General features: G+C 46.4%; 1 protein-coding gene across 3 annotated transcripts in view; it reads left to right on the forward strand.

Annotated features, from left to right (window-relative positions):
- The window catches only part of GDPD5 (glycerophosphodiester phosphodiesterase domain containing 5), a 307956-nt gene that overhangs the window by 250530 nt on the left and 30314 nt on the right, over nt 1–27112 (forward strand). For all 3 annotated transcript variants that reach the window (XM_063951228.1, XM_063951226.1, XM_063951229.1), the window contains 9 exons: nt 877–970; nt 6343–6402; nt 7735–7833; nt 8684–8777; nt 9175–9320; nt 16812–16894; nt 21452–21602; nt 22594–22815; nt 23625–23782. In XM_063951228.1, coding sequence (XP_063807298.1) covers nt 877–970; nt 6343–6402; nt 7735–7833; nt 8684–8777; nt 9175–9320; nt 16812–16894; nt 21452–21602; nt 22594–22815; nt 23625–23782 — 1107 coding nt within the window. The remainder of the gene's footprint in view (nt 1–876; nt 971–6342; nt 6403–7734; nt 7834–8683; nt 8778–9174; nt 9321–16811; nt 16895–21451; nt 21603–22593; nt 22816–23624; nt 23783–27112) is intronic.

Genomic DNA, 27112 nt, shown 5'->3' on the forward strand with positions numbered 1-27112 from the left:
TATTTCCGGCAGCAAGCCGCCAGCCATGTCTCAGCAGCACGGCTGCGGCAAAAAGCCGTCCGGTATTTTGCTGGCCGGTGCTGCCCGGAGCGTGTGTAATAGCCCTTATACTGTAGATCTAGTTTCCATACAGCCCGTATGATCATGTTAGATTTGTGCCGTGTGTGTGTCCTGTGACTGTAAATGTTATTCGTTATGCTGTAATATATACTCTATGACTGGAATACGCCATTTATGGTAAATGGGATTATTCCTGTGTCACATCTATCTGCAATGGTTTTTATACCAGTTCAAGGGGTGATAGCTAAGGTAGCACGGTGGTGCAATGGTAAGCTTTGCTTGCTCACATCACTGGGGTCTTGGGTTTGATTCCCACCAAGGCACTATATGTGCAGAGTTTGTATGTTCTCCCCACGTTTCCTCTGGGTTGCAACATCTACCTATGGGACAGAAAAACAGAGGCAGTCTCCTTATTCTTCAATCAGGCCTTGTAGTCAGTTTGGGTGTGGACAGTACATTGAAGTGCTAACGGGCAGCTCAGTGGTCAGCTTTGTTCCTTCACACCACTGAGCTCATGAGTTTGGCTCTGACCAGAGCCCTATTTGTGTTGAGTTTGTATGTCTTTACGTGGGTTTCCTCCCACAGCCCAAAAACACACGGTTTGGTTCATTGGCTGCTAGACATAAACAATACTTTTGTCTGTAACCCCAGTGGGGTAGAATCTGTGGTGAATAATTTCATTACTCACTGTAAAGCGCGGTTATATGATGGCGCTATATAAATAATCGATCATAATATTGCCATTAAAATTGGATTATAAAAGCTGCTTTTGTCATTCGCTTGCCCTTAACGCGCTGAATTATTTCTGTCTTCTAGGTTTTTATATAACAGAACAGGACACTGGGATGACTGGTCCATTCCAATACTGTTAACTACTGCTGCTGCATTCACCTACAACACAGCGCTCCTGGTAAGTCCGCTTACAGTCCGCCTCCTGTGGTTGCTGCTGAGGATCTTGGGAGTTGTAGTTGTATTATTTCTGCTGCTGCCGTCGTTTTCCCTCTATACACATGCGGTCTCTTAGACTGTCTCATCCCTGGTGTAATATGTTCTACTAACAATGGATAAAATTCAGGGGGGACGGGTAAAGGAGACGTTCCCTGGAATTAGAGTGATGGTACTAAAAATATACTACGCATTTTATATATATATATATATATATATATATATATATATATATATATATATATATATATATATATATATATATGTGTGTGTGTTATACGGAACAAAGAAGAGGCTGTCAAACATTGTGGGGATTGTCCACCTACTACGAAAAGGTGACTACATTGTCACCTTTTCGTGACCTACAGTAATAGTCTCTTCATCAAATTGGTTAACTGACCTCTCTCTCTATGGCACCATCGTACATACTACGAATAAGGCTGGAAGGAAATGCGCATTAATTAGTTCTGATAATACTTGGCGCTATTGCATACTTACCGGACATCTTTGTCCTATTGTGCTTAGAGCGTTCCCGATTCGTGTTACAGATGGAAGAAGCCGATAAACAAAATTTGTATCTACAAAAAAAAAAAAAAAAAAAGGATAAATTTTCTTTTTAATGATTACGTTTTTGCGTCGGGAGACTGAGGTCGTGTTTGACCTTGGCTTATCACTGTAGTACAAAATGACTTTTTGCTATTCAACAATTTTGTTATTGTTGCAAAAGAGAAACTTATAGCTTAGGAGGCTCCAGCGCTGCATTGTTGAGCGCACGGAACGAACTGGACGTGCGCTCGCGATTCCACTGGTATTATTGTTGTGTTTTTTTTTAATTATTATTACTTCTATTGTTATTCCATAAATAGGCTCTCCCATGGGAAAGCTATAATTGGTGCTGGCGGTTTTTTTTTTTAATAATCATATTAATTTATTATTATTATTATTATTATTATTATTATTATTATTATTTTATTATTATAATTATAATTATTATTATTATTATTATACAGGTTGAGTATCCCATATCCAAATATTCCGAAATACGGACTTTTTTGAGTGACAGTGAGATAGTGAAACCTTTGTTTTTTGATGGCTCAATGTACACAAACTTTGTTTAATACACAAAGTTATTAAAAATATTGTATTAAATGACCTTCAGGCTGTGTGTATAAGGTGTATATGAAACATAAATGAATTGTGTGAAGGTATACACACTTTGTCTAATGCACAAAGTTATAAAAAATATTGGCTAAAATTATCATCAGGCTGTGTGTATAAGGTGTATATGAAACATAAATGAATTGTGTGAATGTAGACACCCTTTGTTTAATGCAAAAAGTTATAAAAAAATATTGGATAAAATGACCTTCAGGCTGTGTGTATAAGGTGTATATGAAATATAAATGCATTCTGTGCTTAGATTTAGGTCCCATCACCATGATATCTCCTTATAGGATGCAATTATTCCAAAATACGGAAAAATCCCATATCCAAAATACCTCTGGTCCCAAGCATTTTGGATAAGGGATACTCAACCTGTACTATTATCTTGCATATTTGATAAATTAGGTTCCCCTATGGGAAAGCAATACTTGACACTGGTGTCGCTCTTTACACTGATGAACAACGTGCCTGTATTTGTAATAACAATTACTGTTCTATATTACGGTGGTTGTACATAGTTGATATTTTATATTCATATAAGGTTCAGCAATCTCCTACTGTAATTAATTATTCTGCCTTATTTTGTCTCGGGGGGGGGGGGGGGGGGGGGGGGTTGACCATGGCTGGATTAAACCTTTGGCAAAAAAACCAAACATTTTTATCAGAGCAATTCATCAGCTGCTGTCATAAATATTCATGGGTTTATAATGGCTGCTCGTATAGAGAGTTTGCATCCGCTTATTGCTATTGGGGAGTGTGCGTAGGAATTGGAGGAATACGCAAAGTATGCTGAAAGATTATTAATACTTCCCGGTTTTTCCATCTTAAAGAGAGTGTGAATAAATGCTTCATTTTGCAACACTTAATGGCTACAGTAACTGTGTTCATCCTCTGGGAGAACAGCACTCCTATGGATATGGTGAGGGTACTACAGTCAGTTGGCAGTACAGCACTCCTGTGGATATGGTGAGGGTACTACAGTGTGTTGGCAGTACAGCACTCCTATGGATATGGTGAGGGTACTACAGTCAGTTGGCAGTACAGCACTCCTGTGGATATGGTGAGGGTACTACAGTGTGTTGGCAGTACAGCACTCCTATGGATATGGTGAGGGTACTACAGTGTGTTGGCAGTACAGCACTCCTATGGATATGGTGAGGGTACTACAGTCAGTTGGCAGTACAGCACTCCTGTGGATATGGTGAGGGTACTACAGTGTGTTGGCAGTACAGCACTCCTATGGATATGGTGAGGGTACTACAGTCAGTTGGCAGTACAGCACTCCTGTGGATATGGTGAGGGTACTACAGTGTGTTGGCAGCACAGCACTCCTATGGGTATGGTGAGGGTACTACAGTCAGTTGGCAGTACAGCACTCCTGTGGATATGGTGAGGGTACTACAGTGTGTTGGCAGTACAGCACTCCTATGGATATGGTGAGGGTACTACAGTGTGTTGGCAGTACAGCACTCCTATGGATATGGTGAGGGTACTGCAGTGTGTTGGCAGTACAGCACTCCTGTGATAGGGTGAAGGTACTGCAGTCTGTTGGCAGTACAGCACTCCTATGGATATGGTGAGGGTACTACAGTCAGTTGGCAGTACAGCACTCCTGTGGATATGGTGAGGGTACTACAGTGTGTTGGCAGTACAGCACTCCTGTGATAAGGTGAGGGTACTACAGTCAGTTGGCAGTACAGCACTCCTGTGGATAGGGTGAGGGTACTACAGTCAGTTGGCAGTACAGCACTCCTGTGATAGGGTGAATGTACTGCAGTCTGTTGGCAGTACAGCACTCCTATGGATAGGGTGAGGGTACTACAGTCAGTTGGCAGTACAGCACTCCTGTGGATATGGTGAGGGTACTACAGTGTGTTGGCAGTACAGCACTCCTGTGATAGGGTGAAGGTACTGCAGTCTGTTGGCAGTACAGCACTCCTGTGATAGGGTGAATGTACTGCAGTCTGTTGGCAGTACAGCACTCCTGTGGATAGGGTGAAGGTACTGCAGTCTGTTGGCAGTACAGCACTACTGTGGATAGGGTGAAGGTACTGCAGTCTGTTGGCAGTACAGCACTCCTGTGGATAGGGTGACGGTACTACAGTCAGTTGGCATTACAGCACTCCTATGGATAGGGTGAAGGTACTACAGTCTGTTGGCAGTACAGCACTCCTATGGATAGGGTGAAGGTACTACAGTCTGTTGGCAGTACAGCACTACTGTGGATAGGGTGAAGGTACTGCAGTCTGTTGGCAGTACAGCACTCCTGTGGATAGGGTGACGGTACTACAGTCAGTTGGCATTACAGCACTACTGTGGATAGGGTGAAGGTACTACAGTCAGTTGGCAGTACAGCACTCCTGTGGATAGGGTGAAGGTACTACAGTCAGTTGGCAGTACAGCACTCCTGTGGATAGGGTGAAGGTACTACAGTCAGTTGGCATTACAGCACTACTGTGGATAGGGTGAAGGTACTACAGTCAGTTGGCAGTACAGCACTCCTGTGGATAGGGTGAGGGTACTACAGTGTGTTGGCAGTACAGCACTCCTGTGATAGGGTGAAGGTACTGCAGTCTGTTGGCAGTACAGCACTCCTGTGATAGGGTGAATGTACTGCAGTCTGTTGGCAGTACAGCACTCCTGTGGATAGGGTGAAGGTACTGCAGTCTGTTTGCAGTACAGCACTCCTGTGGATAGGGTGAAGGTACTGCAGTCTGTTGGCAGTACAGCACTACTGTGGATAGGGTGAAGGTACTGCAGTCTGTTGGCAGTACAGCACTCCTGTGGATAGGGTGACGGTACTACAGTCAGTTGGCATTACAGCACTCCTATGGATAGGGTGAAGGTACTACAGTCTGTTGGCAGTACAGCACTACTGTGGATAGGGTGAAGGTACTGCAGTCTGTTGGCAGTACAGCACTCCTGTGATAGGGTGAAGGTACTGCAGTCTGTTGGCAGTACAGCACTCCTATGGATAGGGTGAAGGTGCTACAGTCAGTTGGCAGTACAGCACTCCTGTGGATAGGGTGAAGGTGCTACAGTCAGTTGGCAGTACAGCACTCCTGTGGATAGGGTGAAGGTGCTACAGTCAGTTGGCAGTACAGCACTCCTATGGATAGGGTGAAGGTACTACAGTCAGTTGGCAGTACAGCACTCCTGTGGATAGGGTGAGGGTACTACAGTCTGTTGGCAGTACAGCACTCCTGTGATAGGGTGAAGGTACTGCAGTCTGTTGGCAGTACAGCACTCCTGTGATAGGGTGAAGGTACTGCAGTCTGTTGGCAGTACAGCACTCCTATGGATAGGGTGAAGGTACTGCAGTCTGTTGGCAGTACAGCACTCCTGTGGATAGGGTGAAGGTACTACAGTCAGTTGGCAGTACAGCACTCCTGTGGATAGGGTGAAGGTACTACAGTCAGTTGGCAGTACAGCACTCCTGTGGATATGGTGAGGGTACTACAGTCTGTTGGCAGCACAGCACTCCTGTGATAGGGTGAAGGTACTGCAGTCTGTTGGCAGTACAGCACTCCTATGGATAGGGTGAAGGTACTGCAGTCTGTTGGCAGTACAGCACTCCTGTGATAGGGTGAAGGTACTGCAGTCTGTTGGCAGTACAGCACTCCTGTGATAGGGTGAAGGTACTGCAGTCTGTTGGCAGTACAGCACTCCTGTGGATAGGGTGAAGGTACTGCAGTCTGTTGGCAGTACAGCACTCCTGTGGATAGGGTGAGGGTACTACAGTCTGTTGGCAGCACAGCACTCCTGTGGTTATGGTGAGGGTACTACAGTCTGTTGGCAGTACAGCACTCCTGTGATAGGGTGAAGGTACTGCAGTCTGTTGGCAGTACAGCACTACTGTGATGGGGTGAATGTACTGCAGTCTGTTGGTAGTACAGCACTCCCGTGGATAGGGTGAAGGTACTGCAGTCTGTTGGCAGTACAGCACTCCTGTGATAGGGTGAAGGTACTGCAGTCTGTTGGCAGTACAGCACTCCTATGGATAGGGTGAAGGTACTGCACTCTGTTGGCAGTACAGCACTCGTGCATGGGATGTAACGACACTTCAGCTTTTAGTAGGAAAGCGTATTTCTTTCTTAATACATTTCTGAATGGCTGGTACCCTGATTCTAATCAGAGTAGTTTTGTGCTAATTGTGTGCGCTTTGTGTTGCAGATCTTGGCATTATGTCACGTGGCTGTGGGGCAACAGCTGAACTTACACTGGCTACACAAGGTAATTCTCCGCCCAGTGGAAGCGATCAGGAAGAACTGGTAACTTATCACGTTAACCGTCATTTCCAGCTCGTAATCAGTCTCTTACATGATCACTGAGCCTCCCATGCAGGGTGGCTTATATTGTGAAAAACTACCAGTATAAGACACATAATGTTATAATATGCAATAAAATGCATGTAAAATATCTTATAACATATACTTAAAGCTGGAGGGGAGTGATGTTAAAATATAGTGTATTATATACTGTGGTATACAGTTATATGGGTATAGAATAACGTGGTGAGTATTAACATTGTGAAACGCACAGTGACAGATGCAGAGTCACACTGACCAGTAATACACTGCCCCTCCTCATACCTTACTTGGAGCTTGTGAAACGCGCAGTGACAGATGCAGAGTCACACTGACCAGTAATACACTGCCCCTCCTCATACCTTACTTGGAGCTTGTGAAACGCGCAGTGACAGATGCAGAGTCACACTGACCAGTAACACACTGCCCCTCCTCATACCTTACTTGGAGCTTGTGAAACGCGCAGTGACAGATGCAGAGTCACACTGACCAGTAACACACTGCCCCTCCTCATACCTTTCTTGGAGCTTGTGAAACGCACAGTGACAGATGCAGAGTCACACTGACCAGTAATACACCGCCCCTCCTCATACCTTACTTGGAGCTTGTGAAACGCACAGTGACAGATGCAGAGTCACACTGACCAGTATTACACCGCCCCTCCTCATACCTTACTTGGAGCTTGTGAAACGCGCAGTGACAGATGCAGAGTCACACTGACCAGTAATACACCGCTCCTCCTACATTTCTTGGAGCTTGTGAAACGCGCAGTGACGGATGCAGAGTCACACTGACCAGTAATACACTGCCCCTCCTACCTTTCTTGGAGCTTGTGAAACGCGCAGTGACAGATGCAGAGTCACACTGACCAGTATTACACCGCTCCTCCTACCTTTCTTGGAGCTTGTGAAACGCGCAGTGACAGATGCAGAGTCACACTCACCAGTATTACACCGCCCCTCCTCATACCTTACTTGGAGCTTGTGAAAAACGCAGTGACAGATGCAGAGTCACACTGACCAGTAATACACTGCCCCTCCTCATACCTTTTATTGAAGTACAGAAATAAAGGACAAATGTGTGTAATTCAGTCATTGTCTCTATGCCCCACCACCTGACTCTATTACAACATTATTATTGATATTGCCAGATGTCACCCCTCACTCACCACGTCCTATCTCTGGTGGACTGAAATGTTGTATTGATGTTTCACCATAAAGATCTCTCCTCAGCGGAAATTCTGTCACCTGTTTTGCAGGCTTGTGTTGCCGTTATTCTGGTAGGCACCGTCATAGCCATGGTGTCTATAGAACAGATGTGGCAGGAAGAGTGGAATGTCCTATTAATTTCCTTCCAGGTAAGTTCCGTATACATATCACATAAACCTGAACAAACAGAAGATAGCGGGTATACCTGTGCAAGTAGTCTCTGACCCCTCCCAGTGTTCTTATATTAACCCATTGTCTTCTCACAGCAAGTGTTGTCATAAGGGATTTAAAGAGACTCGAACATTATATTTTGTCTTTTTTGTAATTTAACTATTAAGTGATGACTGTAAAATATTCTTGTTAGACTTTAACTGTTTTTACGATATAAAGTCTCTTTGTTAGTCATTCAGTATAGGTGCCGTTGTCTCCTTCTCTTCCCCACACGAGTAGTCTTCTCCCAGAGTTCTCCTGTTGAGTTCATTAAAGTCTTTATAAGCCTTTCATAATATCTTGGTGGCATAGAATATATGGTATGGTGCCACTGGACATACAGACGTGTCCTCACACGCTGTGGTTCTAGATGCGCCAAGGTAGTCCTTTTGCAACCTAGTGTCCCTGGCACACCGTGGGCAGCTGTGAATGCAGCTACTATACGATTAAGTCGCAGTATTTAGTGCAATGCCGCTACACTACCTGTGTTGGCGCTTCCCAGTTACTCCAGGGTCTTGTTTGTGGCCTACAGAAAGTGAGAACCTGGTACCATGTTGATCAAACTCGTTCCTCATTGATAGCCGCAGATAAGCATGGTTTTGAAGTTACAGGCATGCTTAAGTTTGTCTGCCCCCACACCAGTACGTCAGTGGGTTTTCCTAACCTGGGACTCCCAAAGCTTACCGCGTTGAAAAGCAGCCGCTTTGTATAGTAACAAGCGTGCAGCAGAACCTTACGGACTAGAGCTTATAATGGCGCCAAGTAAAGAAAGCTTTTGTTTCCTTCTAGGCGACGGCTCCGTTTTTGCACATAGGGGCACTGGTCGCCATCACTGTTCTGGCCTGGATTATCGCTGGTCAGTTTGCAAGATCAGAAAAAGCCAGTGAGTATGAAACCATCATTAACCTTCCCCTTTGCAGAATGACATACAGTACTCACAGGAACAAGAGTCTCCTGCTGAGTAGAGGAGTGCGTGTGCGCCAGACACAGCAGTAACGGGACTGGATTCCCATTGTATTGGTTGGCTGAATATGATCTACCGCAGGCCTGGCCAACCTGTGGCTCTCCGCCTATTACACATCCCAGCATTCGCTAATAGCAAAACTGTGGCAGGGCATGCTGGGACTTGTAGTTTCACAACAGCTGTAGAGCCACAGGTTGGTGTAGGTGACAGACGCAGAGTAGTAAGATATTAGTGCATGTGAGTGGTGTGTGTAAGTGGTGGATATAGCACGTAGTGTAATATCTGTATTATATAATACACTATCCCCTTTCTCCAGTGTTCCAGGTCTGTCTAATCCTGGCCTACTTGGCTGTAGTAATTGCACTGTATCTGGTCCCCCTCACCATAACCTCACCCTGTATTATGCAGAAGTACGAGCTGGGGCCCAAACCTCTGATTATTGGCCATGGAGGTGCACCTATGGTAAGGAACACATGTTAATCGTAATTTTAAGTGTTTGTGTGTCCTTCCGTAAATTCTAAGTTGTGCTGTGCTAATATATAAGTAGACAGGGCTGTACAAAACAAACGGCAAACTAGGGGGTTCATTTTGACCTGATCGCACGCTGCCGTTTTTCGCAGCGCAGCGATCAGGACAGAACTGCGCATGCGTCTGCACCGCAATGCCGAGGCGCGTCATACGGGTACAAAGCGGATCGATGGATTTACGAAGAATCCATTCTCACAGGCGATCACAAGGAGACTAACAGGAAGAGGGCGTTCGTGGGTGGCAACCGACCGTTTTCTGGGAATGGTTGGAAAAACGCAGGCGTGTCCAAGCGTTTGCAGGGCGGGTGTCTGACGTCAATTCCGGACACAAATAGGCTGAAGTGATCGCAGCGGCTGAGTAAGTTCTGGGCTACTCAGAAACTGCACAAAACTTTTTTTGTACCGCTCGGCTGCACAAGCGTTCACACACTTGCAAAGCAAAAATACAGTCCCCTATAGGCGGTGACTATCTGATCACAGCGCTGCAAAAAGTAGCTAGCGAGCGATCAACTCGGAATGACCCCCTAGGTCTGTTAAGTCACCAGCTAGGAATTTTCAGGTGATGTTGGTTGTTGGCGTGCACAGGAAGGGCGACAGTGCCACCTAGAGGAAGGGGAGTGATACTGCAATATACAATTGAGCTGGAGAGTACAACCTTAAAACCACTGATATTAATTGCATGCGTTCTGCTAGTAAATTGCATGTAAATGGGTACGTCCCTAGAAACCATTGTTTTAGTGTTCCCATACACATGACTAATATGTTTGTTAGCATTGTGATCCTGTTCCATTTGTGACCTGTTGTGTTTTTTTATTTTTTTTAAATACACCTCATTCTATTCCTATACCTTTATTGTTGGTAACCATATTGGAGAAGGCAACAGAGAGCTCCAACCAGAAGTTAGCGAAACGCGTTTGCACTTGCGCTGTGTGACAGGAACCCGTAACTTACACGGCGTGCGATGAGTAGGCAGAAGGAGCTGGTTAGTGCTAATTCCCTGTAGTGGTTCCACAAAAGGAACCATTGCGACACTACCTGTATGGGCGGACTCTCAAGTCCCGGTGATTATTACTCAACCCAGTTATACGTTGTCCTAGACCTGTTCCACCTGTGGTTCCCTCCAATTAGCGTTGGCTGCGCAATGCGTCCCATACGGTGATCTTTGCAGTGAATGTTGGTTTATATTCTCCCTCTGGCGCATTTAAAGCGTGCACACCACTCCCTGTGCTCCACAAAGCCAATAGGGCAACATCTGAACATCCGAAAATAGCGTACGTCAGCGTTTCCCCCGCTGCTGATGCACAGCGGGGACAGAGGTTTTGTGACTCGTGCCTCAGTGATGTGACTCGTTCCTAGTAAATTATTAGGCTGCGGCCTCAGTGATGTGACTCGTTCCTAGTAAATTATTAGGCTGCGGCCTCAGTGATGGGACTCGTTCCTAGTAAATTATTAGGCTGCGGCCTCAGTGATGTGACTCGTTCCTAGTAAATTATTAGGCTGCGGCCTCAGTGATGTGACTCGTTCCTAGTAAATTATTAGGCTGCGGCCTCAGTGATGTGACTCGTTCCTAGTAAATTATTAGGCTGCGGCCTCAGTGATGTGACTCGTTCCTAGTAAATTATTAGGCTGCGGCCTCAGTGATGTGACTCGTTCCTAGTAAATTATTAGGCTGCGGCCTCAGAGATGTGACTCGTTCCTAGTAAATTATTAGGCTGCGGCCTCAGTGATGTGACTCGTTCCTAGTAAATTATTAGGCTGCGGCCTCAGTGATGTGACTCGTTCCTAGTAAATTATTAGGCTGCGGCCTCAGTGATGTGACTCGTTCCTAGTAAATTATTAGGCTGCGGCCTCAGAGATGTGACTCGTTCCTAGTAAATTATTAGGCTGCGGCCTCAGTGATGTGACTCGTTCCTAGTAAATTATTAGGCTGCGGCCTCAGTGATGTGACTCGTTCCTAGTAAATGATTAGGCTGCGGCCTCAGTGATGTGACTCGTTCCTAGTAAATTATTAGGCTGCGGCCTCAGTGATGTGACTCGTTCCTAGTAAATGATTAGGCTGCGGCCTCAGTGATGGGACTCGTTCCCAGTAAATTATTAGGCTGCGGCCTCAGTGATGAGACTCGTTCCTAGTAAATTATTAGGCCGCGGCCTCAGTGATGTGACTCGTTCCTAGTAAATTATTAGGCCGCGGCCTCAGTGATGTGACTCGTTCCTAGTAAATTATTAGGCCGCGGCCTCAGTGATGTGACTCGTTCCTAGTAAATTATTAGGCCGCGGCCTCAGTGATGTGACTCGTTCCTAGTAAATTATTAGGCCGCGGCCTCAGTGATGGGACTCGTTCCCAGTAAATTATTAGGCCGCGGCCTCAGTGATGAGACTCGTTCCTAGTAAATTATTAGGCCGCGGCCTCAGTGATGTGACTCGTTCCTAGTAAATTATTAGGCCGCGGCCTCAGTGATGTGACTCGTTCCTAGTAAATTATTAGGCCGCGGCCTCAGTGATGTGACTCGTTCCTAGTAAATGATTAGGCTGCGGCCTCAGTGATGTGACTCGTTCCTAGTAAATTATTAGGCTGCGGCCTCAGTGATGTGACTCGTTCCTAGTAAATGATTAGGCTGCGGCCTCAGTGATGTGACTCGTTCCTAGTAAATTATTAGGCTGCGGCCTCAGTGATGTGACTCGTTCCTAGTAAATTATTAGGCCGCGGCCTCAGTGATGTGACTCGTTCCTAGTAAATTATTAGGCCGCGGCCTCAGTGATGTGACTCGTTCCTAGTAAATGATTAGGCTGCGGCCTCAGTGATGTGACTCGTTCCTAGTAAATGATTAGGCTGCGGCCTCAGTGATGTGACTCGTTCCTAGTAAATTATTAGGCTGCGGCCTCAGTGATGTGACTCGTTCCTAGTAAATGATTAGGCTGCGGCCTCAGTGATGGGACTCGTTCCCAGTAAATGATTAGGCTGCGGCCTCAGTGATGAGACTCGTTCCCAGTAAATTATTAGGCCGCGGCCTCAGTGATGTGACTCGTTCCCAGTAAATTATTAGGCCGCGGCCTCAGTGATGTGACTCGTTCCTAGTAAATTATTAGGCCGCGGCCTCAGTGATGTGACTCGTTCCTAGTAAATTATTAGGCCGCGGCCTCAGTGTTGTGACTCGTTCCTAGTAAATTATTAGGCTGCGGCCTCAGTGATGGGACTCGTTCCCAGTAAATTATTAGGCTGCGGCCTCAGTGATGAGACTCGTTCCTAGTAAATTATTAGGCCGCGGCCTCAGTGATGTGACTCGTTCCTAGTAAATTATTAGGCCGCGGCCTCAGTGATGTGACTCGTTCCTAGTAAATTATTAGGCTGCGGCCTCAGTGATGTGACTCGTTCCTAGTAAATGATTAGGCTGCGGCCTCAGTGATGTGACTCGTTCCTAGTAAATTATTAGGCTGCGGCCTCAGTGATGTGACTCGTTCCTAGTAAATGATTAGGCTGCGGCCTCAGTGATGGGACTCGTTCCCAGTAAATTATTAGGCTGCGGCCTCAGTGATGAGACTCGTTCCTAGTAAATTATTAGGCCGCGGCCTCAGTGATGTGACTCGTTCCTAGTAAATTATTAGGCCGCGGCCTCAGTGATGTGACTCGTTCCTAGTAAATTATTAGGCCGCGGCCTCAGTGATGTGACTCGTTCCTAGTAAATTATTAGGCTGCGGCCTCAGTGATGTGACTCGTTCCTAGTAAATTATTAGGCTGCGGCCTCAGTGATGGGACTCGTTCCCAGTAAATTATTAGGCTGCGGCCTCAGTGATGAGACTCGTTCCTAGTAAATTATTAGGCCGCGGCCTCAGTGATGTGACTCGTTCCTAGTAAATTATTAGGCCGCGGCCTCAGTGATGTGACTCGTTCCTAGTAAATTATTAGGCTGCGGCCTCAGTGATGTGACTCGTTCCTAGTAAATGATTAGGCTGCGGCCTCAGTGATGTGACTCGTTCCTAGTAAATTATTAGGCTGCGGCCTCAGTGATGTGACTCGTTCCTAGTAAATGATTAGGCTGCGGCCTCAGTGATGGGACTCGTTCCCAGTAAATTATTAGGCTGCGGCCTCAGTGATGAGACTCGTTCCTAGTAAATTATTAGGCCGCGGCCTCAGTGATGTGACTCGTTCCTAGTAAATTATTAGGCCGCGGCCTCAGTGATGTGACTCGTTCCTAGTAAATTATTAGGCCGCGGCCTCAGTGATGGGACTCGTTCCTAGTAAATTATTAGGCTGCGGCCTCAGTGATGTGACTCGTTCCTAGTAAATTATTAGGCTGCGGCCTCAGTGATGGGACTCGTTCCCAGTAAATTATTAGGCTGCGGCCTCAGTGATGAGACTCGTTCCTAGTAAATTATTAGGCCGCGGCCTCAGTGATGTGACTCGTTCCTAGTAAATTATTAGGCCGCGGCCTCAGTGATGTGACTCGTTCCTAGTAAATTATTAGGCTGCGGCCTCAGTGATGTGACTCGTTCCTAGTAAATGATTAGGCTGCGGCCTCAGTGATGTGACTCGTTCCTAGTAAATTATTAGGCTGCGGCCTCAGTGATGTGACTCGTTCCTAGTAAATGATTAGGCTGCGGCCTCAGTGATGTGACTCGTTCCTAGTAAATTATTAGGCTGCGGCCTCAGTGATGTGACTCGTTCCTAGTAAATTATTAGGCTGCGGCCTCAGTGATGTGACTCGTTCCTAGTAAATTATTAGGCCGCGGCCTCAGTGATGTGACTCGTTCCTAGTAAATGATTAGGCTGCGGCCTCAGTGATGTGACTCGTTCCTAGTAAATGATTAGGCTGCGGCCTCAGTGATGTGACTCGTTCCTAGTAAATGATTAGGCTGCGGCCTCAGTGATGTGACTCGTTCCTAGTAAATGATTAGGCTGCGGCCTCAGTGATGTGACTCGTTCCTAGTAAATTATTAGGCTGCGGCCTCAGTGATGTGACTCGTTCCTAGTAAATTATTAGGCTGCGGCCTCAGTGATGGGACTCGTTCCCAGTAAATTATTAGGCTGCGGCCTCAGTGATGAGACTCGTTCCTAGTAAATTATTAGGCCGCGGCCTCAGTGATGTGACTCGTTCCTAGTAAATTATTAGGCCGCGGCCTCAGTGATGTGACTCGTTCCTAGTAAATTATTAGGCTGCGGCCTCAGTGATGTGACTCGTTCCTAGTAAATGATTAGGCTGCGGCCTCAGTGATGTGACTCGTTCCTAGTAAATGATTAGGCTGCGGCCTCAGTGATGTGACTCGTTCCTAGTAAATTATTAGGCTGCGGCCTCAGTGATGTGACTCGTTCCTAGTAAATTATTAGGCTGCGGCCTCAGTGATGTGACTCGTTCCTAGTAAATTATTAGGCTGCGGCCTCAGTGATGTGACTCGTTCCTAGTAAATTATTAGGCCGCGGCCTCAGTGATGTGACTCGTTCCTAGTAAATGATTAGGCTGCGGCCTCAGTGATGTGACTCGTTCCTAGTAAATGATTAGGCTGCGGCCTCAGTGATGTGACTCGTTCCTAGTAAATTATTAGGCTGCGGCCTCAGTGATGTGACTCGTTCCTAGTAAATGATTAGGCTGCGGCCTCAGTGATGTGACTCGTTCCTAGTAAATTATTAGGCTGCGGCCTCAGTGATGTGACTCGTTCCTAGTAAATGATTAGGCTGCGGCCTCAGTGATGTGACTCGTTCCTAGTAAATGATTAGGCTGCGGCTGAAATTGGCAGCCCCCAGTGAGAGCGTTTTTCTTGCATTTATAGACTGAATGTAAAGTAACGGAGCCCACAGTGTATGCTGGGAGGTTTAATGAATTTTAAATGATGTCTGCAATTAGTAGCGCACGGTATTACCATAGCGCGTGTTCTTGATACAAGCCTCGGGAGACGCCGCAGACTGTCTGTTTAATTTATGGGGATTCGTTCCCCGCCCCCTGCGGTCTGTTACTGCGCCTGCCTAAGTGATTATCTGAGAGCTCAGGCACAAGGACTTGCAGATGATGAAGATTGAGAGCAGTCTGTCTAATGAAACCTATATGAAAAGCTGCAGCCGCGGCAGCGAGGTACGTTTCTCGTATACAGAGTGCAGGGCTTGCGGTCACCCAGGGCATTTTCTGTTCCGGCGCAGTGCTCAGGAGCTGTATCTGTTCCCATAGGGCAATGACCTTATTGCACGGTCGTCCCCCCCCCCCCCCCCGCCCCCAATTCTGGCTAAGTACGGTATCCCATAGTCCTAACCGCTTTGGAGAAAAGGTGTCATATTGGAAGTAAAATTAAGTTTTCAACGGTCTGTTTTATCTCCACGATATCTCTAATATCAGGACCTTTCTCACACCTGATGCCACAAACACCTTCCACGTCCTCGTCATCTTCTGCCTCTACTACTGCAACATCCTCCTCCCTTGCGTCACGCTCACTCACCTGTTCCCACGTCAGTTTGTCTTAAACACTCATGCATGTCTCATTTTCCTTTATACTGCTCACCCTTCCCCTTAGTACGTAGGTTCTCATGGGCAGGGCCCTCCGTCCTCCTGTTCCTCCAAAGCACTATCCTTGCTTCAACTCTTCGTCGTCTCTTATTTCTAGTCCCTTCCAGTGACTCTGACTCTATGTGCTCTTCATTCACTGGATGCCGTCCCCCGCCAGAGACTCGCCTCCTCTCTCCCGTTAAGATACAGGGAGTTCCCCAACCCCCTCACCCTTCTCTGCGTCCTGTTTAGTCTGTTGTTTTCTTTGTGTTGTTCTAAAGCTATGCCACCGTAAATATCGGCCAGGACAGATACTAAATATTGGCGTTGCCATTTCTTAGAACACGCAGCACATTATGTTTTTATTTTTAAAGTTGATTTGTGTACTTAACCATAGAGATTGATATTGAAAACATTGCTTCGTGTAATTTATTTATTATTACCAGTTATTTATATAGCGCACACATATTCCGCAGCGCTTTACAGAGAATATTTGCCTATTTACAGAGGTCCCTGCCCCAGTGGAGCTTACACTCTATATTCCCTACCACATGTACACACATTCACACTAGGGTTAATTTTGTTGGGAGCCAATTAACCTGCCAGTATATTTTTGGATTGTGGGAGGAAACCGGAGTACCCGGAGGAAACCCACGCAAGTACAGGGAGAATATACAAACTCCACACAGCTCCTAATCTGGAGGCTGTCCTATTGTGAGCTGGTCTTCTAGACTGAGGCCCAGATTTATCAAGCCTTGGAGAGTGATACATAGCACGGTGATAAAGAACCAGCCAATCAGCTCCTATCTGCCATGTCACGGGCTGTGACAGTAAAAAAATGACCGGAGCTGATTGGCTGGTACTTTATCACTTGCCAACGCTTGATCAATCTGGGTCTGAATTTACAGACTGTCCACCCAAATCCCTTTTTCCTAATGTCTCGCTGTTCTTCATTGCAGCTCGCACCAGAAAACACCTTAATGTCTTTTAGAAAGGCGCTAGAACATGAGACGTCTGGGCTGGAAGTAGATGTCATGGTAAGGTAAGGCAGTACATCCAGCACATTATGTACACTGTAATGCTATATACTGTAGTTATGTCCGTTCAGCTGCTGGTGTACACGTTACAAGCATAGCACCCACTCTGCACATCTGAGCTCTGGCAGAATAACCAGTTCTCATGAAGCCAGATTAGCGCAGTGGGATGATGACCACGAACCTCGTAACATCAGTTTATCAGCCCTGCATCATCTGCCACCCGTTCCTGTGTGTGCTGCACTGTTACTGCGCCAGGCAGGACTGCAGCGTTGCATTCTCCGGCCGGTCAGTAGAGGGCATAATATCTGGGGCAAGCCAGCCCTCTGTGGTGGGGTTCTTCCTGTCAACAGTTGGGCAGCGTGTGCCAGGGTAATGACAAAAAAAACACCCATGTTAAGTTAATTTGTGGAACTACAAATCCCAGCAAGCCCTGCCAGCCATTCAGTCTTTAGGCATGCTGGCACTTGAACTTCAAGCACCTAGAGCCTCCTGGACTCGTATTTCCACAAATGTGCCGTATCTAAAAGGAAAAAGAGACACAGCCATAATTGTATGTATATTTTATATGAAATAAAATCTCTTCTATATCCCTGGTGTTAGCGCTGAGACACACGGATGTGCCGGGAGACTGGGGCAGCGCGTGGGATCCGCTCCCACGCTCAGCCTGTCCTCACTGGATTCTTGCATCCTTCTGCAGATTATCCGCACACGTGGGAGGGAAGCCACCTGGACATTGGCATAAGCTGTACCCTATATGGAAGCAATGTTTATTCTCCCGGGGCTAGAAGACATACGGGGAGAGAATATTTTGTAGGAGACTCTTGATTCTTCGGAATCCTAAATGCGCACTGCGCTCCCTTACAGTATGTCGGTTATTACTCCTCTTTAGAGAATCAGCTCTGTGTCAGAAGCAGATTAACCTACAGTACCAATAGCTTTTTGAAGTATGGGAAGAAAGCGAAGCACCCACAGGAAACCCACGCAAACTTGGTGAAGTACATGCAAACTCTGCACAGATGTGCCATGGCTGGGAATTGAACTCGCAACCTCAGAGCTGTGAAGTAGCAATACTAACCATTGTGCAGCGTGCTAACTGTGCAGATCTGCATAAAATGTGGGCACACAGTGAGGCTGATTCTGAGTCGGACTCTGCAGCGTCTGTGTCTGCATTTTCTGCAGGAATTACTACTGTGACTTTATGCAAATGCTGCTACAAGCCCCTCCCTGGTGTACAGCCGCGCGTCTGCGTGTGCAGGAACTGAGGCGCCCATTGTCTGCATCAGATGTCGCTTTATATGCACCCATCAGTCCCACCATGGACCAGCCACATGCTAGGTGCAGATTCTCCGTCAGAGTATGGCCTCCAATGTGAACTATTATTTATATGGCGCCACAAGGGTTCTGCAGCGCCGAACAAAGTACATAAACAACTGAGCGCAACAAGAAAACAGCAACTTGCAGTATATACAATGCAGGACAGGCACATGGTATATACACATTACTGCATCAGCGGTCATGACACTGAAATAAGAATTAGAATGGCAGAAACCTAGGGCTAGATGCCATTGTACTGTATGGAGTAGATGATAGTATAAGTAAGAGAAGGAAAAGCACATGAGGGAAGAGGGCCCTGCTCGTGAGCGTTTTTGCACAGACTTCAGTGACATGTTTGCGACACTGTCATAATGCGCCCATAATACGGACCTTCTTTAGCCACCTCCTTGTCACCACCTCGGAATCACCCAAAACATTTTGAGTTTGAATCACAAATGTGAATCTGTGCGCACAGACACATGCGCTGTGCAACATAGACACACATGCAGTTGAAATAAAAATATTGTTTATTCAGCAACAATGAATGTCACACCGCCTAATTAGAGGGAAAAGTTTTATATTGTCGTCTAAAATAATTAACGCTGCTTAATAGAAGACTACAAGAAAAGCCATCTGCTTTACTGGGCCCATTCTCACCGCAAGATCTATTCATATCCACAAAATGACAAACATTCACAATGAAAGAAAAACCTGCACTGAATGTGAAATAAACTTCATTACAAAAGAGTACACAGTCACATTAAAGAGACGTTACAGTAGTGACCATTTGTTACAGCGCCACCTACAGTTCCTCTATTATACTGCTACACAAGTAATACTCAGACAGGAGCTGTTGCTATACTCCCAACAAAAATGTGTCCGTAAGTTGTAAAGACTATTTGTTTGTATAGGATAAATAAAAAATCTGCATCAATATGATAAATATCTTTAGGTTATGGCCAAACATACACAGGAGTTTACTTAAACATATTGTGGAAAAAAACAAAGAATGTGTTTGCTAAATTGTGATTATCCCTGGGAAATGTGTACAGTAGATATTGGTTTATATTATCCCTCTGCTCAGGCTGTAATTGTGTCCTCTCTGTTACATTGGACAGACTGAGCGATGTCTTTACTTGTCCCCGGGAAGCAGTTAGCTTCCTGCCGGACAGGATTCCAGCGGTCGATATACCGACGCCGGGATCCCAAAGGAGAACGCAATGCCACCATCTAGATACTGACGCTGCTTGGGATGCCGGTGTCACAATACAGACAGCCGGAATCCCAATCGTCCAGACAGAGTGACGCGCTGGAGTCCTGCCGCGCGCGGGGGGGGGGGGGTTAGGTTAGGTTGCAGGGCCGGGAAGGTTAGGGTTAGGAACCGGGGAGGGACAGTTAGTTTTCGGCAGTGGGGAAGGGAGTGTTAGCGTTAGGTACCACCCGGGAGGGTTAGGCTTAGGCACCCACAAGGGAGGGTTAGGGGGCTTACTGAGGGGCTGTCGGGATTCTAATGGATGGGATGCCGCTATCGGTATTCTGACTACCGGTATACCGTCCATCGGGAAATCCTACTGGACCCTTGTCCCCAATAAGGATGTAAGCTTTAGCGTATTTATAAACTGCATAAGAAACACAACCAGTGTAATCTTGCCATAAGTTACAGTGCATTTGTAGACCTTGCACTAGTTGATGGGATATACGGTGTCATAAGGTGGATTGGTTCTTTTTCTGGAAATAATGCTTCACTAGCCAATGGGACAAATTATTTACCTCACAAGTTACGATAAAAACACTGCCTGGATTAATTACTGTAATTCTGTACTAATTAAACCCCGCCAAAATGCCTCTCCATGATCCCTGTTCTGGTTCTCAACCCTTATTTTCACGTTACCCGTACATGTCAAATGCTGAGGCTCATTTACAGAGGAATATGCCTATTAGAGTCGCACTGTCCCCTAAATTGCTGAAATGTCTTTTTGCCGTTTGGAACTTGCTGATGAGGCCTTAGAGCTGCTCACACACTATATAAATCATTGGGCCGATTTGGCAATAAACAGGTGATTGGACGGTTTTTGTTGTGAAGTCCTATGGTTCCCAAACTCTGTCCTCAGGGCACCCTAACAGTCCTTGTTTTAAGGATCTCCATGGCTGAGCAAAGATGGTTAAATCAAATTGATTGAGGTAGTAATTAAGTAATCTGTGACCAAGTTTGGTTATCCTTAAAACCTGGACTGTGAGGACTGAGTTTGGGAACCTCTGGTGTAGTGTGAAGCCATGTGTGTTTTTGCCCAAACACCGATAAAATGGTCCAAACACATCCTGAAACACTCAACCTCGATTGACCAATTGGTCAGTCTTGACAAAAGATATCGCTCAAAAGGTCCTGATATCGTGCAGCCATTCTCGATAATCTGCACATTCTCTTACAATTTTTTCATGACTACTGTACGTCATCCTCCTTGTGGGTGGACATATGCAACTTAAGAGTGGAGCAGCAGAAAATCAAAACTAAAATGCAACATAAAAACTTTTAGTATGTAGCGATATCAGGACCATCGATTTGTTGATAAATCTCACCGATTGTCAGGACGACTCCAAAAAATCTAGTAGTGTGTAGGTAGCTTAATGGTCTGGTGGAGGGACAATTAATTTAGGAAAACGCCAGCACGGAACAACCCCCAGGTCTCTGAACAGAAGTTTTCACTCTACATGTATGAGTGCAGCATTAAAAAACATAAATTTTTGCTTTTTTTGTTTTTTCCCCCCATGCAAACTCTCTCCTCCTCCCAAGCCATTATAATTAAGGATGACAACTGACTCTCTGCACTCGGGTTCTCACTTTCTCGGACACAGATTAGTCCACGTCTCATTGGGCGGCTTATTCATATATGATGGCAAGCTCCTGTCATATAGAGACAAACCATTGGTGCCGGCATGTATCGCTAGACACACGCACCGTTTATACACTAAACTCTGCCTATGCCGTTACGGCAAATCCACACGTCCATGTAATAAACACTACAGGGATGGTCTTACCCAAAGTATGTGCATCCATTTTGTTTTTCTTATTACTTTTTCGTTCTCATTATAATACCTTCTGATCTTTTTATTAATGTTTGTGGATATAAAATGAGAAAACAGAATATTGTGTTGAGGTGCGATGCTGCGGTTTGCTGCAGTCACACTGTGACTTTGTGACCCGACAACACAACCTCAAGCCCTGCTCTGTCCTTTCCCCGTGTCCCCAGTCTGGACGGCGTCCCGTTCATAATGCACGATGACACGCTGCGGCGGACCACAAACCTCGCTCTGGCCTTTCCCGAGCTCCTCGACCAACCCTCCTCCATGTTCAACTGGACCGACCTCGAGAGGCTGAATGCTGGGGAGTGGTTCCTGAAGGTAAAGAGATGTGTGCAAAACGTAATTGCGTACATTTATTTTATTAATACGTCACCACGGACTTATGTCACGGGAATATGAGGTAACACTACTAGTCATACCTACATTGATCACTCTCCAAGGCTTAGTACATACTGTAGACCCCTGTATGTTTCATTTTTTTACTTTTATTTATATACAGTAGATAATTGTGCACAGACTATATCTTTTGTGTGCTGTGTAGTACTTTTCAGTGTATATTGCGTATACAATCTATTGTTTTCATTGTTGCGCCGATCATGGGCTGTTTAGTACCTGCAGACTTATGTTTCGGTGTCGCCTCCGTGTCTGCGGCTCCTTTAGAGCAATGTAAATGCACAAATTGTTGTGTAGCATTTTCCAAATCTTACAACACTATTATGCTAAGGGAAACAAAGCTTAGAATACAGAGCGTGTGGCCTGTGCAGCCCTCGTTTCTCTCCACGGCAGTATTTGGCTTGTTCCTAAGCAACCGACTTTCCCTTATTGAGGTTCATCCCCGCAGCTTGGGATAGCTTGCCCTCCCTTTGTACTGTTCCGTCATCACAGGGTCTGGCTACCGCTGGAACCCCATCACAAATGCGGTCATAAAAACATGACAAAAAGTCCTTGTTCTGCATTGTCGTTATTCACTTAAAAGGATTTAAATTGTCTGAATTTGTACGCAGATGTATAAGTACCGCTAGCCCCGGTGGTCAGTGTGCGCTTGTAATGTGTTTTTTGTAGCTTTTAGCGCCATGGGTAACTTGCAACTTTTTAAAAAAATGGACGCTTGCCTCAGCTAAGTTGCAAGGACCCGGTCACGTCGAGATTTGCTATTTGGCGCACCTAGACCCACAGCGTATGAGGACACCTGTATACTGTGTTTTGGTTCTTTCACAGTCAGAAATGCGCAAAGTTCTATAGCATATTAATACCTTTACGGTTTTCCTGAATATTTAATACACCTCTGTACTATTTGTGTATTCTCCAGACAGACCCTTTCTGGACAGTCGGATCACTTTCTCCAGCGGACGTCACCGAGGCTGGAAACCAATCCATTTGTAAACTTGCCGACGTGTTAGAACTGGCGAAGGAACACAATGCTTCTATCCTGCTGAAGGTCCACCCCCTGCCCGCCGAGCACCCTCAGTATGGACATTACATCAACCTCACCGTCCACACCATCCTGCAGTCCACAATATCACAGCACCAAGTGAGTTCTGCTGGATCGCTGGCCAGGCACCTTAATAAGGTCTTTCAGCAATTTGGGATATGGTGTATTGGTCTGGCCACACATATGGATGGCCAAAGGGGCTTATCCAGGTACTCAGTGGGCTGCACAGTAAAGGGTAATCGAGGGACACAAGATGGTGGACACCGGCTGATGTGACATCACCGCTAAGTGTACCAGAAAGGACCTGTTGAAGTTGCTGCCAGGAGACTATTAGAATTCTCTTTATATTTTATAAAGCGCCAGCCTGGTGTCCTGTTACATACATCTTCAATGGAATTACAGTAAAATAGCAAGTAAAAGTGTCTGACCAGGTGAGCTTACACTCTACCTGAAGATGTGCCCACATGTTACTGTATTGGGTAATGTTGATTCTGAGACAGTGGTATAAGAAACAGGGAACGCCCAACACCTAATACCAGGATGTGATGCCTCATGGTAACACGTTTTCCTTACTGGAAGATCACCATGATCGGCCTTTCACATTAATAGGCCTCAGTGATCCCGGAAGTGATCCAGTTGCGTGGCATGAGGTCCTAAATATTTACCATTTGCCCCCGTAATTCAGCACTCCCGTCAGCGGGAAAATCCATAACCATCAGTATTATTTGAGCAGTAATTAGCTAATTTGGTCTCCTTCGTATAATAATGACTTTCAAGACTTTGTGTGTAGGGCGGCATTGGGATTATTTGATGGTAGCATGTCCATGTAAGGTCCAGTTGTCCGAGTCCCCGGTACGACAGTAGATGTGTAATGTGGATGTCCCAGTAGTCGTCTTTGTTTCCCACAGGTGACGTGGCTCTCGGACCACGAGAGACCTCTGGTACAGCGTCTGGCTCCAGGCTTTCAGCAAGCCTCAAGTATCAAGAGAGATGCTAAATACGTGAGGAACAGGGGAATCACCTTACTGAGCCTGAGGTACACGGAGGTCGGCCAGGACGAGGTCAGGTAGGGAACACTTATATTGCTCCAGTGAGTTTCCTTTTGTCACCACATCTGGGAGCTGTCTCATTATTCGGGGGCAACTCACGGCTGCACTCAGATTGTGGGGCGGAGGGGACTTTGTATATGCCAGGTCCCTTTACCAGTACTATATACAGTGCATCCAGAAAGTATTCACAGCGGTTCACTTTTTCCACATTTTGTTATTTTACAGCCTTATTCCAAAATGGAATTAATTAATTTTTTCCCTCAAAATTCTCCACACAATATACCCCATAATGACAATGTGAAAAAAGTTTTTTTGAGATTTTTGCAAATTCATTAAAAATGAAAAATAAGAAATCACATGTACATAAGTATTCACAGCTTTTGCTCAATACTTTGTTGATGCACCTTTGGCAGCAATTACAGCCTCAAGTCTTTTTGAATATGATGCCACAAGCTTGGAACACCTATCTTTGGGCAGTTTCGCCCATTCCTCTTTGCAGCACCTCTCAAGCGCCATCAGGTTGGATGGGAGGCGTCGCTGCACAGCCATTTTCATATCTCTCCAGAGATGTTCAATCGGATTCAAGTCTGGGCTCTGGCTGGGCCACTCAAGGACATTCACAGAGTTGTCCTGAAGCCACTCCTTTGATATCTTGGCTGTGTGCTAAGGGTTATTGGGGGTCATTCTGACCTGATCGCTGCAGTTCATCGCAGCGATCAGGTCAGAACTGCGCATGCGCCGCAGTGCGCTGGTGCATGGCTGACAGCCGATGGATGTCGTTGCTAGCAATCGCCTCTGCCTGATTGACAGGCAGAGGGGGGGGGGGCACGGCGGTGTTTGGACGTCGTTTTGTGGGCATGATCCGGCCAACGCAGGCGTGGCTGGACCGTGCAGGGGGCGGGCTGCAGCAGCTGCGTGACGTCACACGCAGCCGCTGCGACCCGGGCAGCAGCGAGTAACTCCTGGCCAGCCGCAGGAGCTGCACTGTCTGGGAATTACTCTTCAAGTACAAAAGCGATGCTTTTGTAATTGTGCGGGGGGGGGGGGGGGAGGGGTGGCCTGACATGCGGGGCGGATTAGCCCTGTGCTGGGTGTCCCCCCCCGCATGTCAGTGTAAGTGATCGTGACTGTGCTAAATTTAGCACAGCTACGTCAGGTCGGAATGACCCCCATTGTCCTGCTGAAGGATGAACCGTCGCTCCAGTCTGAGGTGAAGAGTGCTCTGGAGCAGGTTTTCATGCAGGATGTCTCTGTACATTACTGCATTCATCTTTCCCTCTATCCTCACTAGTCTCCCAGTTCCTGCTGCTGAAAAACATCCCCAAAGCATGATGCTGCCACCACCATGCTACACTGTAGGGATGGTTTTGGCCTGGTGATGAGCGGTGCCTGGTTTCCTCCAATCATGACGCCTGGCATTCACGCCAAAGAGTTCACTCTTTGTCTCCTCAGACCAGAGAATTTTGTTTCTCATAGTCTGAGTCCTTCAGGTGCATTTTGGCAAACTCCAGGCGGGCTGCCATGTGCTTTTTACTAAGGTGTGGCTTCTGTCTGTCCACTTTACAATACAGGCCTGATTGGTGGATTGCTGGAGAGATGGTTGTCCTTCTGGAAGATTCTCCTCTCTCCACAGAGGAATGTTGTAGCTCTGACAGAGTGACTGTCGGGTTCTTGGTCACCTCCCTGACTAGGGCCCTTCTCCCCCGATCGCTCAGTTTTAGACGGCCGGCCAGCTCTAGGAAGAGTCCTGGTGGTTCCGAACTTCTTCCATTTATGGATGATGGAGGCCACTGTGCTCATTGGGACCTTCAAAGCAGCAGATATTTTTCTGTACCCTTCCCCAGATTTGTACCTTGAGACAATCCTGTCTCGGAGGTCTACAGACAATTTATTTGACTTCATGCTTGGTTTGTGCTCAGACATGCACTGTCAAGTGTGGGACCTTTATATAGACAGGTGTGTGCCTTTCCAAATCATGTCCAATCAACTGAGTTTACCGCAGGTGGGCTCCAATTAAGCTGTAGGAACATCTCAAGGATAATCAGTGGAAACAGGATGCACCCAGTGTTAATTTCATCGACGAAAATTTTGACTAAAACTATTCGTCGACAAAGGTTTTTTCTGTGTCTAAAATGTAATGATAATAAAAAAAGGAATTTCTCATACGTCCTAGAGGATGCTGGGGATGCTTCAAGAACCATGGGGTATAGACAGGATCCACAGGAGACATGGGTACTTTAAGACTTTCAAATGGTGTGACCTGGCTCCTCAATCTATGCCCCTCCTCCAGACTCCAGTTTAGATCTGTTCCCAGGCAGACTGGATGCACACTGAGGAGCTCTACTGAGGAGCTCAGAAAAGACTTTGTTAGGTTTTTTATTTTCAGGAAGATTGCTAGCAACAATCTCCCTGCATCGTGGAACTTAGGAGAGAGAAGTCAGACCTACTTCTAGGGAGTTTAAAGACTCTGCTACTTTGGCTACAGGACACCATTAGCTCCTGAGGGTTTGGAACACTAAGTACGCCTAGGGGTTCATTCCCAGAGCCCGCCGTCACCCCCCCCCTTGCAGAGCCAGTAGTCAGAAGACAGGTGAGTAGAAGAAGATCAGAAGACTTCAGTGACGGTTTATGAGGTACCGCACAGCGGCCGCGCTGCGCGCCATGCTCCCACACAGAGGCACTACAGGGTGCGGGGGGGGGGGGGGGGCGGCCCGGCACTGGGCAGCAGGTATACCTCAATATAGACTGGCAACAGGGGACATAGGTGCCAGGGGCACTGTCCTAACCCCCGCCAGTATAAAGATATTAACAGAAATAGTGGGTCTGAAGCGTGCCATCGTGGGGGCGGGGCTTAGTCCTCATAGCTCACACAGCCAGCGCCATTTTCTCTGGTAGAAACGCTGGTCCTTCCTCACACTGCTGACAGTATCAGCAGTGATACAGGAGCGCAGTAAATGTGAAATATAAGTTCATTATATAAAGTACTGCAGGTTTGGGGTATTATATAGTCTTCAAAACCGTTCAGTAAGCGCTGGGTTATGAGCTGGCAATCTTATCTGTGTCTCTCTGACAGAATTATACTGTGAATCGATCCACTATATGTCGGTGGGTGGTTAATACACGTGTGTCGGCATGTCTGTGGCGGAGTGCTTCCCACAAACGACTATGGGAATGACCCTGTCGGCACCGCCAACTCCTGATGGTACTTGGTACAAAAGGTCGGAGGATGAATGTTTTTCACAAAAGAAAACTATAATAGCGACACAGACGTGAGTGGGTGGCCCTGTCGACGCCATCAATATCTGACTGGGTAAAAAGATTGCATGTGAATGTGATGCATATCGGAA

The sequence above is a fragment of the Pseudophryne corroboree genome, chromosome 2 (genome assembly GCF_028390025.1).
Source record: "Pseudophryne corroboree isolate aPseCor3 chromosome 2, aPseCor3.hap2, whole genome shotgun sequence".
NCBI classification, from domain to species: domain Eukaryota; kingdom Metazoa; phylum Chordata; class Amphibia; order Anura; family Myobatrachidae; genus Pseudophryne; species Pseudophryne corroboree.